This window comes from Natator depressus, chromosome 7, assembly GCF_965152275.1.
Source record: "Natator depressus isolate rNatDep1 chromosome 7, rNatDep2.hap1, whole genome shotgun sequence".
NCBI lineage: Eukaryota > Metazoa > Chordata > Testudines > Cheloniidae > Natator > Natator depressus.
The window spans coordinates 84763942-84777443 of record NC_134240.1 but is presented as its reverse complement, the minus strand read 5'-3'; the positions used below and the strand labels follow the sequence as shown (position 1 = coordinate 84777443).

The 13502-nt window shown below is 45.1% G+C and overlaps 1 protein-coding gene across 1 annotated transcript in view; it reads right to left on the bottom strand.

Moving 5' to 3' along the window:
- MCU (mitochondrial calcium uniporter) overlaps nucleotides 1-13502 on the bottom strand; it is a 143230-nt gene that overhangs the window by 12130 nt on the left and 117598 nt on the right. The window contains exons 3-4 of the mRNA XM_074958978.1: nucleotides 8653-8823; nucleotides 2072-2176 (exon numbers count right to left, since the gene is read on the bottom strand). Coding sequence (XP_074815079.1) covers nucleotides 2072-2176; nucleotides 8653-8823 — 276 coding nt within the window. The remainder of the gene's footprint in view (nucleotides 1-2071; nucleotides 2177-8652; nucleotides 8824-13502) is intronic.

The window sequence follows — 13502 nt, the reverse complement described above, 5'->3', positions numbered from 1 at the left end:
CATCAGCTAATCAAGGAATTCTCCCTAGGAGAATGGGCCAGAGGTGGAAATTTCCATTTGCATAGGTGATCCTAGACTCCATCTGAACCAGCACTGTTAATGTCTGTGCTGAGCTGTGTAAATTTAGCAGGCCAAGTGTTAGGTCTACTCGTCATCATCATGTATTAGAGTTGCATGAACTGTTCTACACTGGGACAAATAACTCCTCCTCTCAACACAGAAAAGTATATAATTGTATATTTGATTTAACAAAGGGGAAAATGAGAAGTTAATGGGCAGATCAACTTTGTATAGTGTCTTAAGACTGGTTGAGAAGAGCTCAGGGTCCCACTGGTGTTATGGTTAGGAGACACGTTCACATTCTTACTCTCATTCCCGTAAGGGTGTGGGAATGTGAGGAGGGAGATTCAGTACTCAAGAGTGGGGAAATGACCCATTCTGGCTCATTAAAGAGGTGAGCAGATGGACTCCAAACGGAATTCTCCATTGACTCGTCTGTTCAGAGACAGCAGTGATGTGAGAATTTAAATAGTTGGAGCTTTTGTTTTACACAGCTATGCTACAGGATGATTCATGGACTTGCAGGCTAAAAACCTAGTGATAAAAGGAGAGGTATCTGCGGTACTAATGCACCAGTTCCATACTCAAACGGCTTATTAGCACAGTGAGGATGAGGATGCCACTGTCTCATCTTGAGAAACACTGATTTCTCTCCTCTCTTCATTTAGGGGTTTGCACCCCAGGGCAGTGCTAGGGGGGCTAGCAAGGGCTATGGCTACCCCAAAATTTGCCTTAGCCCTCTGGTAGCTACCCCCAGTGCAAAGGTCAAATGTTATGCAGAATTAAGGGTGGCATGGTATGGCACGGCACTGCCACCATTACTTCTGCAGTTCTGCGCTGCTGGTGGTGGCAGTGCTGCCTTCAAAGCTGGGTGCTGAGTCAGCAGCCACCGCTCTCTTGCCACCCAGTTCTGAAGGCAGCGGTGCCACCAGCAGCAGCAGAGGAGTAAGGGTAGCATATCGAGCATGGGGAAGGGGTGGAGGCAAGGAAATAACAAATGGAGGGGGACAGAGCATGCAAGGGAGACGGGGAGGAGCATGCATAAGGGAGAGGGATCACAGTGGAGGAGAGGGCAATCACAACAGGGGCATGGGGGAGCTGGGAGGGGTCTGATCCCGCTGCCATGGCTGTCTGAGGGCTCCTAGTGGCAGGCTTGCTAGCACTGAGCTGAGCTGTGGTGCAGGGCAGCAGGCGGTGTGAGGTGTGCGGGGCTGAACCTCAAGGTGAAGCAAGAGGCAGCAAGGGGCCAGAGCCCTCATGCTCCTCCCTGGCCCTGTGTGGGGGCAGGGAAGTCTCCATGCTCCCGTACGTGCGCCCACAAGATGTACAGCACAGCCCCTTCAATTTTCTGACTAGCCCAGCTCAACCCCGCCCCCCCAAAGAAGTGGCTGGTGCCGCCCCTGTTTGCTTAGTTTATTTCACTGAGGGCTAGCATCATTCAGCTGTCAACACAGCTTTGGTAACAGTCGGCTGATCAGATTTTGCTACCTCTACTGGCCACATGTGCGTGGTAGTTGGGAACAGTATAGGTGCCACATTCAGAAAACAAATCTCCACTACTTAAGTGCGTCAGAATGGTGGAAAAGATTTGTATGTGGAGGGTTCTTCCAAACCAGATTACAGTAGTTTTAACAGAGGTCACATTTTGGGTCTAAACTAAAGACCTTAACTCCGCATATTAAAAATGTTAAACCAATTCTACTAGTTTTCTTCATTTATTCCTCTATTAGTAGGGGTGTTGCTTGAGAACAGGATGGATGTTTGTTTATAAATGTTTGATGCTGTATACAATTATACAAACACTGAAGTTAGGACTTCAAGTGGATGATTAGACAATAGGAAGATTCACTTTAGAAATAACCTGTTTTTACACAAAAGTGTCCTTCATTTGAAACATCTTTTAAATGTCAATTAGTTTGTGAGATTGAAGTAACTCCTTAAATAACTAAGTGCAGAATTTGCTACTAAACATTTTTGAAATTATTTTTCAGATGCAACAAATTGGTTTTACCTCTCTTTGGTGGTCGAACATGGTATGTTAAGTCATTGATGACCAGTTTGAAGTCATCCAGCAGGAGGAGGTCTATGCCAGTTGAAGAGGCTACTCGCGTACCATCTGTATCACAAATCACAGATGGACTCATTAAGGATTAGGAAGAAAACATTCACCTGTATTACTGCAGTTAAAGAAGAAGCTGACATCGTTATTTATACAATTTCTGGGCTAAAAAAGCGTTCAGGAACTCTAATGATTTCCTAGTAGCTAGTACTCTGCCATTCCATGCAAGATCTCCTGGTTTATATTCCTGACTTGGCAAGGACTGATTCAGTTTCTGAATCATTTATAAAAGAAAGTAATCCTTCAGTAGCTTGTGAGGGCTAGTAACTAGAACTTTCAAGAGCCAGTCATGCCTTGCAGTCAGTTGGATATTATAACATGCTACCATGTTCTGCAATAGTACAGACACTGGATGCCCTGTATCTAATCATTTGAGCACTGCAAATCTGTGGATATCTGCGGACCATATTTATGGACTGGATGCAGGTACAAGTTTTGTATCTGCGCAGGGTTCTACTAATCATGCTGCTGTAAAATATGATTTCTACCACCCTCTATGTAAGAAGCGACAACAGCTTTGATACCTCCAACCCAGAGGGGTCCTCCTTTTTGAATTTCCTATCAAAGACTTTCTAGAAATATATCTATTTGTGTATGTGATCATTCTGTGACCCCACAGTAAAAACCGGTTATCTACCTTTTGTAACTGTTGTTCTTCGAGATGTGTTGCTCGTGTCCATTCCAAGTAGGTATGTGCATGCCGCATGCGCGATCATTGGAAGGTTTTTCCCCTAATGGTACCCATTAAGTTAGCTGTGCAGGCCCTAGAGTGGCACCTTCGCGGCTGTGTATATAGGTCCCTGCTGACCTGCCGCCTCTTCAGTTTCTTCTTTCCGGATACTCCAACAGAGGGGAGGTGGGTGGGTCTTGGAATGGACATGAGCAACACATCTCGAAAAACAGTTATGAACGGTAGGTAATAGTTTTTTCTTCAAGTGATTGCTCATGTCAATTCCAAGTAGGTGACTCCCAAGCAGTTCCCTGAAGAAGGTGTCAAGCACCACCCTGCTTGTTTATATAGAACATCATTGTGATGTTGTTTGTCAACACTGAAACACACTTGCCCTGAAGACAGGCCTGAAATGTCTGGCAAGCTAGACGCACCACTCGTAGCTCCCTAACATTGATGTGCAGTGATAGTTCTGCCTGGGACCACAGACCTTGAGTCCTGACGTTGCCAAGGTGTGCCCCCACCCCAGCACCGACGCATCCATGACTAGTGACAGCGACGGCTGTGGTTTGGAGAAAGAGACTCCCACATAGACCACCTGCGGCTGTAGCCACCACAGGAGGGACTGGAAGACCCGAGGAGGGAGTGTGATCAGCCTGTCCAGCAGGTGCTGGCTCAGCCTGTATACCTGAACCAGCCAGGCCTGGAGAGGGCAGAGCCGCAGCCTTGTGTGCTGCACTACGTAGGCGCAAGCTGCCATATGATCCAGCAATCTTAGGCAATTCCTGGCTCTTGTGGTTAGGAACTGATGGAGACCTTTGATAATGGCACTTAGGGTCAGGGAAGGGATGCCCTGGCTTGGGTGGAGTCCAAGAGGGCCCCAATGAATTCTATTCTCTGAGTGGGGGGTTAGGGTTTATTTCGCCACATTGAGGATGAGAGAGTCTGAAGAACGTTGTCCGCACCAGGATCATGTGTTCCTCCACCTGAGCTCGATATCGCCCCTCGATGAGCCAGTCATCCAGGTATGGGAAGACTTGCACCTGGTGCCTGTGAAGAAAGACCGCCACGCACTTGGTGAACACCTGAGGAGCTGCTGATAGTCCAAATGGGAGGACCGTGAACTGACAGTGCTGGCCTTTGACCACAAATTGCAGAATATGTCTGTGGGACGGGATTATGGAGACATGGAAGTATGTGTCTTTCAAGTCGAGGGCGGCATACCAGTCCCCCAGATCCAAGGAAGGGATGATGGAAGCCAGGGAGACCATGCAGAACTTCATTTTCATCATGAATCTGTTGAGATTTCGTGGGTCTAGAACAGGCCTGAGCCCACCCATGGCCCTGGGGATTCGAAAATAATGGGAGAAGAACCCTCTGCCCCTGAATTCCAGAGGAACCTCCTCTCCTGCCCGGAGTAGAAGGAGCGATTGCAACTCCTGCATAAAGAGTTGCTCGTGAGAAGGGTCCCTGAAGAGGGACAGGGAAGGCGGGAAGGAACAGAATTGGAGAGAATATCCCAATTCCACGTGCTCAGGACCCATTGGTCAGAGGTGATTTGAGACCAGATATGGTAGAAATGGGATAGATGGTTCACGAAGCGAGGAAACGGATCCAGGCATTGAGCTGGTGCTCTGTCCTTAGGTGCACCTTCAAAAGTTCGGCTTTGCTCCTGATTACTGTTTAGCCAAGCCCTGGCCCTGGCCCGAGGAGGATTGCGATGGGCGCCTCCTGTTACTCCTGCCCCGCTTTCTACCGAAATCCTGTCTAGGAGGGGCAGAGTAGAATTGTATGGCGGTCGGGGGTTTGAACGGCTTTCTTTGAAGGGCCGGTGTGTGAATCCCCAGGGACTTAAGGGTTGCCCATGAGTCCTTAAGGCTATGCAGCCTTGAGTCAGTCTGCTCTGCAAGCAGGCCCAAGCAGTTGAAGGGCAGGTCCTGGATTGTATTTTAGACCTCTTGCAGGAGCCCAGAAACCCAGAGCCAAGAGCTGCGCCTCATAGTCACTGCTGTGGCCATAGTGTGGATAGCTCAGCCAGTGGAGTCAAGGGCGGCCTGCAGAGATGTCCTGGCCACCACCTTGCCCTCCTCCAGGACTGCTGAGAATTCGGAGCGTTAGTCCGCTGGGAGAAATTCCTGAAACTTCGCCAAAGTGTTGCAGGAATTATAAGCATAGTGGCTTAGGACTGCATGCTGGTTAGCTATCCGAAGCTGGAGCCCTCGGGTGGAGTATACTTTCCAACCGAAGAGGTCCAGCTTTGGGCTTCCTTGGATTCAGGCATGGGCCCCAGTTGCCCCTGCTGCTCCTTATGGTAAGCTGCCTCCACTAACAGGGTCCCAGGCTGGGGGTGGGTAAACAGTTGCTCGTATGCTTTGGACAGCACAACATATCTCTGCTCTACCCCCTTGGCTGTTAGCGGAATAGAGGCAGGAGTGTGCCACAATACCTTGGCAGTGTTTTGGATAGTTTTAACAAGGCGCAAGGCTACCCTTGACGGCCCTTCTGGGGCCAAAATATCCACCATCAGGTCCGTTGTCCTCCATGGACTTCCTCAGTTTGCAAATTAAGGTTTTGGGCCACCCTCCTAAGAGGGTCCTGATGGGCTCTAATGTCCATGGCAGGCAATCTGGTGGATGTCCCTGCCACTGCCTCATCAGGGGAGGAAGAAGATGATCCCTTTGGTGGCATGGGGTCTTCCAGACCCTCCAGCTCACTGGGGGGGGGAGGGGGGAGGAGAGAAGAGGGTATGTGCGCTGCCGCCTGGGTGTTGGCCCCTTGCGTTGTGCAGGTGGCTGCTGGGGTACCCAGTGCTGCGATGGGTACAGAGCTGGCGCTCGTACCAGTCGTACCTGTCTTGCTGGTTCATCGGCCTGAGCCTGGGCCCTGGACCCCGACACTTGGGCTTGGTGATAGGCCCTTGGTGTCCAAAATGGCCACTGAGAGGACCAGGACATTATGGGCACTGGTTGCCCCTCATCCTGCCTGGTGTGGCATCCAGATCAGTGCTGGGAGCGGTACCGGCTCTGGTGAGAAACACAGGAGTCCGCCTCTGACTCAGAAGAAAAGTCCGAGCCTGACCATGGTGGAGCGGACCCAGACAGTGCTGGGGAATGGTGCCACATCATAGTGGGCTTGCTCCTGTGGCGGACAAGCATCGGTGCTGCTGTCGGTGCCGGTGTGCAGGCCGACGGGATAGCAGACTGTGCCATCATGACAATCAGGTCCCTTGCTGCCTCGAACATGTCCAAAGTGGAGGGAAGACCCAGATCCTCCTCCGGTTCCTCCCGTACCAGGAAGTCCACCAGGATCACACTCAATGTACCTTCCCATGAGGCTGGAGTCAACAGCGCCGGCATAGGCAGGGTTGAGGCTGAGTGTCCCGACATGGGACGCATCCCACTGGTGTCCGCACACTCTGATGGCTTGGTAGGGGAGCGCCCCCATCAGCCCTTTTCTTCTTGGGTGGCACCGGGGATTGCGAGAGGTGCCGCACGCTGGAGCTGGTTCTCGGTGCCAAGGAATGGTAGTGCTGGGGCTCCTTAGATGAGTCCTCCCTCAGCGCCAAAGCCTCCTGCACCTAGGCCGGTGCACTGTGCACCGAAGTTCCTGGTGCTGGGTCCAAAACTGCCTGGGGGGAAGGGCTGACTCCATGAGGAGGAGTTTCAGCCAAGAGTCCCGTTCCTTTTTAGTTCTGGAGGTAAAGCCTATGCAGATATTGCACCTGTCGGACTGGTGATTTTCACCCAGGCACTTAAGACAGAAATCACGTGGTCCCCCTTTGGACATAGGCTTAAGGAATGACGCGCACTACTTGAAGCCCTGAGACGAAGGCATGCCCCAGTCCTGGGGAAGGGGTTATGTGGGGCGACCCCCAACATAAACCTAACTACAACTAAGCTACATAACTATCTACAGATAGACAAGAAAGAAGACCACTAGGGAAGCACTTGCAAACGCAAGAAAGAGCTGCTACAATGACCGTCACTGGTGGTAAGAAGGAACTTACATACATGGCCACAAAGGCAGCACTCCAGGGGTCTCCACAGCCGACCAGACGGATACCATTAGGGGAAAAACCTTCCGACGATCATGCATGCGGCGCACATACACCTACTTGGAATGGATATGAGCAATCGCTAGAAGAACAACAACTGTTTTAAAGTTGTGGTGGTGCATACACCATGGGTGATCTAAGCACAGTACTTGAGTGTACTTTGCTCTATGAACACTCCTCCTCGCAAATTGATTAGAGGGCTCCAGTTGTGTCACTAGAAGAGTCTCTAAATAATCAGGTTTTTTAAGTACACTCCTGCCATGCCTTCAGACTAGACTTAGGGTAACCACAACCAGGACTTATACTGGCCAAAAGGCAGCTTATCTGAGCAACTGTACCCTTTGCATGATTAATAAACTTGTTTAGAGACAGGGCACAAGCTATCTACACAAGTTCATGAGGGAGCATCTCTATTAAAGCAAAACCATTTGCTTGTTAAACAGAATTTCAACTGATCGAATACGTTTAGATTGTAGGGTTTAAAAATATATTTAAAGAAAAAATACTTTCAGCAGCAGACCCTTTCTACTCTTCCTGGAATGATCTAATTTTGTGACAACCACAGCAAGAAAAAAAGTGATTCTTCTCGGACTTCTTTCAATAGAATGTCTTCATGGGTAGTCTCTCATATTTGGATGCTGGTGCCACTATCAAGCATGGCTTTACAAAAAAAAGACCTAATTTTCACAGTGAGAAAAATGCCAACACCTTTCTAGATGTTTGGATCTGATAGGCAGGGGGAGGGAAAACAAGATAATTCATAGATGTTTATATTTCTATTTTCAAAGTAGTTTTTTAAACTGTCCCATGGTACTTTGATTTATCTTTTTTGCTAAAATGATTCTCATTCAGAGGTATTAATGTGAAGCTCCTCTTTGCCACTCTGACATCCTCAACCATTAAACTCCCGAATACCTATGCAACTTCTAAAAATGAGGTTGTGTGAGCTGTTACATTCACAGTTACAGTAACTAATGCTGCAGCAAGGGCTAGCGTGCTTCTGCTCCATGTAGTTTTCATTACGAATCACTTTTTTGAGAGTCAAGTATCAGAGGGGTAGCCGTGTTAGTCTCGATCTGTAAAAGTGGCAAAGAGTCCTGTGGCACTTATAGACTAACAGACGTATTGGAGCATAAGGTTTCGTGGGTGAATACCCACTTCGTCGGATGCATGTAGTGGAAATTTCCAGAGGCAGGTATAAATATGCAAGCAAGAATCAGGCTAGGGATAACGAGATTAGTTCAATCAGGGAGGATGAGGCCCAACTGCTAGAAAAGGCCTCATCCTCCCTGACTGAACTAACCTCGTTATCCCTAGCCTGATTCTTGCTTGCATATTTATACCTGCCTCTGGAAATTTCCACTACATGCATCCGACGAAGTGGGTATTCACCCACGAAACCTTATGCTCCAATACGTCTGTCTATAAGGTGCCACAGGACTCTGCCTTTTTTTGAGAGTGAGATGCGAAGGTAAGAAGAAAAATTATAGCTCTAGCAATAAGAAGTTTCTAAGTTGAAGCTTGGTATTAGAAATGTCCACACTCCCTCCATATCACTGTCTAGCCTGTCCATGAAATATATGTACATGCACTCAGAAAATAGAATACTTCCTATCTTGGAGGCTGCACTTCCACTGGTAAATATGATCAAGACATTACTTTTAAAAAAGTTTAAGGCCTGAAATGGTGCTATAGTTGGATGGAATAAGGTGCTACGAGTAGTCAATTTGTTTGCATAAATAACTGTACCTGGGGAGTAGATTGCGACCCGGTCAATTCCCCGGTCCTCTGTCTGCAGCTGTTGTAAGAACACTCCAACAGAGTCTGAGATAGGTTTAAGCGTGAACTGGCAACGCTCACGCCGGGATGGAAGATTCACAGAAATCACAGGTAACCCATTTTGGTAAACCACTGTTACATCTAGAGAAAAGAATATTAGACTCAAGACAGACCATTTCCAAATACACAGTATAAAAAAAAGTACCTTGTGTAACAATCCTGTATCTGTCCCCATGAAGACATGACAGGGATGGTTAAATATTAAAGCGGAAGCTCCAAGTTTTGAATTATTGTTTATTACTATACAGGCAACCTTATCAATCTTCGTGTTGAAGGGTATCAGAAGTTCTCCCTCCCCACAAGTTCACAGCATCTATTAACTTTCTGGTGCTTTGTTGCAAAGTCTTAAAGTGGAGTGTGATTCTTTGAAATACGATGAAAGTGTAGCTATTGGACAAAAGTGCATGGTAATTAATAGCAGCCATGATAAAAAATGTTCTTTAATCTAAGCACCAAACATTCGGTACTTCGCAAGACAAAACAGATGGTCTTTCAAATTCTAATCTCCCTGAAATAAAGACAGATCACACACTAGGAGACCCAGCAAAAGGACACGCTTTAGAAAAATTATGTTTTTACTCTAATTCCATTTCCCCCTATTTGTGTTGAATGAACAAATCAGCATTAAGTAGGACCAATAAGAGGCCAGTCAGAACTCTGAAATCACAGAGACAATATTCCATCAGTTTTATAAGCTAGAAGGTGTTAGGATATAGATATTCAGGCCTTTCTGTAAAGGCCTATACTCAAAGAATTTAGGTGTATTCTTATCACTTAGCTAGTTCTAGAGGTATAAAAGAGAATCTGACTGTATAAGGCCTTTTCTCACTGTGACAGTCTGAGGCCCTGTTCTTAGGCTAAGGCCTTTGGCTAAGCAGCAGAGGCAGCCATAAGCTGGGAAGCGAACGGTCACATCCTCACATTCCAAACTAGTCACATTGAAATAAGGTGCTATTGGGCTGTTAGGAATACAATCCTGTCCTGATAATGTATATCGCCTCCAGAGAAAGGGAAGTGCCTAGAAGATGTAAAAGGAAACTTAGTTTGATAGCATCCTGTCTGGCAAGAACTCACTTATCAATAGCTGGGATGTGAAATCCTCACTTCTGTATTGTTTTGTCATTATAGTTCCCACTTTACTATTGTTTGCATGGTCTCTGTCTGGTTCTGTGATTGTTTCTGTCTGCTGTATAATTAATTTTGCTGGGTGTAAACTAATTAAGGTGGTGGGATATAATTGGTTACATAATCATGTTACAATATGTTAGGATTGGTTAGTTAAAGTTCAGTAAAATGATTGGTTAAGGTATAGCTAAGCAGAACTCACGTTTTAATATATAGTCTGCAGTCAATCAGGAAGTGGGGGGCGGAAATGGGAACAGGGAATGGGGGTGGGGAATTGGAATCACCTTTTGCTAAGGGGGGAATGGGGGTGGGGAAATTGGAATCATGTTTTGCTGAGGGGGAAATGGGAACAGGGACACAGGTAAGGCTCTGTGGTGTCAGAGCTGGGAAGGGGGACACTAAGGAAGGGGGACACTAAGGAAGGAAACTGGAATCATGCTTGCTGGAAGTTCACCCCAATAAACGTCAAATTGTTTGCACCTTTGGACTTCAGGTATTATTGCTCTCTTTTCATGCGAGAAGGACCAGGGAAGTAAGTGGGTGAAGGAATAAGCCCCCAACAGAAGGTATTCCGTCTAATGCTATATCACTCATACATAGAAATAGGAAGGGGAGAAAAAACAAACAAACACTTACACTGACAATTATCATAGGCTAAGCTGGAGACAAAGAAATTCTCAATTTTTTAAGTGTTCTGAGGTGCATTTTCACACAGGTGCATGAGGATTTCTGTGTGACTCATAATTCCTTGTCCCAAACATACGTTAAGTAAGTTATTCTATTATTTGCATGATCACAGCATCCACATTGTGCTAGGAGCTATCCACATATAGAAAGACCGTCTCTGGTCCAACAGCTTACATTCTAAAATGAACAGATGGAGTGAGAGAGCGGGATAAAATAAAGCTGCCTACCTACCCATTATTAGTTGGTCAAGTTTTCCAAGTAACAGTCGCTGACTAATGAAGTACGGGAAAATAGAGGGTTAGCAGTATATATTTCTAATAAAATATGCAAAACTTCATGCTCTTTGAATTTTTATGTTAGGCATAGTGTTTACCATGTCTGAAGATAAAACCCAGGCACCTATAGTAATCTAGTCCAACATTAGTTTATCAGTATCTCAGGCCTCAAAAACTGCACTTATTTAACAGAATCATTTTCTAAATAAATTTAATTAAATTGGTGCAACTTCCTGGTGTTACTGTTCTTAAACCAGTTTTAGGACTGCTAAAATCAGAACTGATTTAGCAGTGTCTATACAAGGGAGAGATGCACTGATTTAAGTGAAGTTATTTAGAAACTGGTCTAATTAAGTTGATACAATTTCTATGTGTAGATCAGTATACAGACAGTTGTGCTGCTGACATACCTTACACTACTCTTCACAGGCATGTTGCAAAATGATCATCCTGCCTGTATCGCTCATCCTTTCAAACTAGTAGGACTTAAACTGGGACCATGCCCTTTTAGAAATATCAGTAGGAGACATGCCAAAAAACCCATACAAACTGAAGAGTATATCATAAGTGGAGCAGAAAACTGCATACAAGGGAAGGTTAATGTTGCATTAGCATGTGTGGAATTAAGGGTATGTCTATACTACCTGCCGTATCGGCAGGCAGCGGTTGATCCAGCAGGGGGTTGATTTATCTCGTCTAGACTAGACGCGATAAATCGATCCCCAATTGTTCTCCCGTCGACTCCTGTACTCCACTGCTGCAAGAGGTGCAGGCAGAGTCAACAGGGGAACGGCAGCAGTCGACTCACCATAGTGAAGACACCGTGGGCAGTAGGTGTAAGTATGTCGACTTCAGCTACATTATTCACATGGCTGAAGTTGCGTAACTTAGATCGATCCCCTCACCTAGTGTAGACCAGGGCTAAGATATGAAAGGAAGCCATGGAACTAAGTCTGAACAGCAACAATCTAGATTCAAGACATACGACTACCTGTGAGTAAATGCAATGCATCACACCTAGGTAAAGGCGCAAACAGAACTACATATGCAAGAAATGCAGCTTCTAATGCTAAGCTGCATCTTTAAGAAGTATAACACAGTCTTAAGGCAAGGGGACAGTATGGCAACCAGAAGCATCTATGAGGCATATTTAAATTCCATAACAATTATGTATAACCTCAGTTTCATAGTTATCATGTGTGTTTGAGGAAACTCTGCATCTAAAGTGGAGGCCCATACATAGTAATTCAGTGCAATGACAAGGTGTGGTCACCTGCGGAGACAGTACAAAGTCAAGAAGAGCCCCAAAAATATTAAGGAACTAGTAGCTGTAATCGAATGCTGTCTCTGGGAAACAAATCACAATAATCAACTAACAAATTACGAACACTTGATTAAATGAATATTCATCTGCCAAAAACAGTGAAGCAGCAGGTTACAGAGAACAACAACGCAGACCTGTATACCATTTTGATTTATATGATTTGTCAAAAATCTTAGGAAACATACAAAATTCCAAAGATTAAAAACCTGTGATAATAGTATTATCCCTGAAAAATATGCTTTTTTTTTTAAACATTGCACAAAGCAAAGGCTGGTTTGTAAGGTAACAAAACAGTTTCAGGAATTCAGAAAAAAAGATTTTAATCCTGACATTTTAGGAAAATGTCAACCATAATTTAATTATACCACTACCTTTCCACTGAAGTTGCATGATCTGGTTCTCAGGCTGGATTCATAGAATTATTGTCAAAACACACCACCTTTCCCTCTCTTTAAACTTATGTTCTAGAGCACAAACTAGCATTACTTTTCCAAGTTAACAGGTCATGTGGCTAGCCTTTGCTAGGCTATTCCTTGGCCTTTGCTGAAGCTCATCTTCGAGAGAACCAGAGTTTGTGTCTTTCTATTCCAATAAGCAATTGGGAACCTCTATCTGTAACTCCCAATGGTTTGAGATTTGTCTATGGATCAGAGCCTGCATTAAACTGCTAGGATTTCTATAGTAACTTTTCTTTTGCTACTCTTTATTCCGCTCTCTATCTGACTTAGAGTGAGCCTCATCAGGGTACTTGGAGATCTACAACTTGAATTTAAAACACTCAAATTATACCATCAGAGGTTTAATATTGTGTTGTATTTTACATGGTCTGATGAAAAAATGCAAGCCAGTGGTTGTTGATTATGTAATCTATATGCAAAGTGTCAGTTGTTCAAAGTAAACTCATCTTACTTATACAGCTGTAAAACAGTCCTGACTAGAATAAATATAACTTCCGAAAGTGTCAGGATATCCATATTCTCCTACATCAAAATTTGCACTTCACTGAAAAGAAGGGATACATAACTTTCTTTTCTACACCATTACACTTAGAGAGAGAAAGAAAAACTCTGTCTGTAGAAATGTATATGGTAAAGAGCTCACATATTGGTTAAAGTTAATGCCTCAAAACATTCAGAGTGTTTTTCAGCAAATTATTATTAATGACCTCCCTGGGTTCTCACATAATCATGGCAGAAGACCTAGATTATTTTCCCAAGCAAAAAAAATTGCTTCCACCTTTGAGAGTTAGCTTATCAGAGACCTCTCAAGTTATCCAATAAATGGGGCTTCTTATTGACTGTTTTCTATTGATGCATAGTTCACACTCACATTTTCTGTTATACTGCACA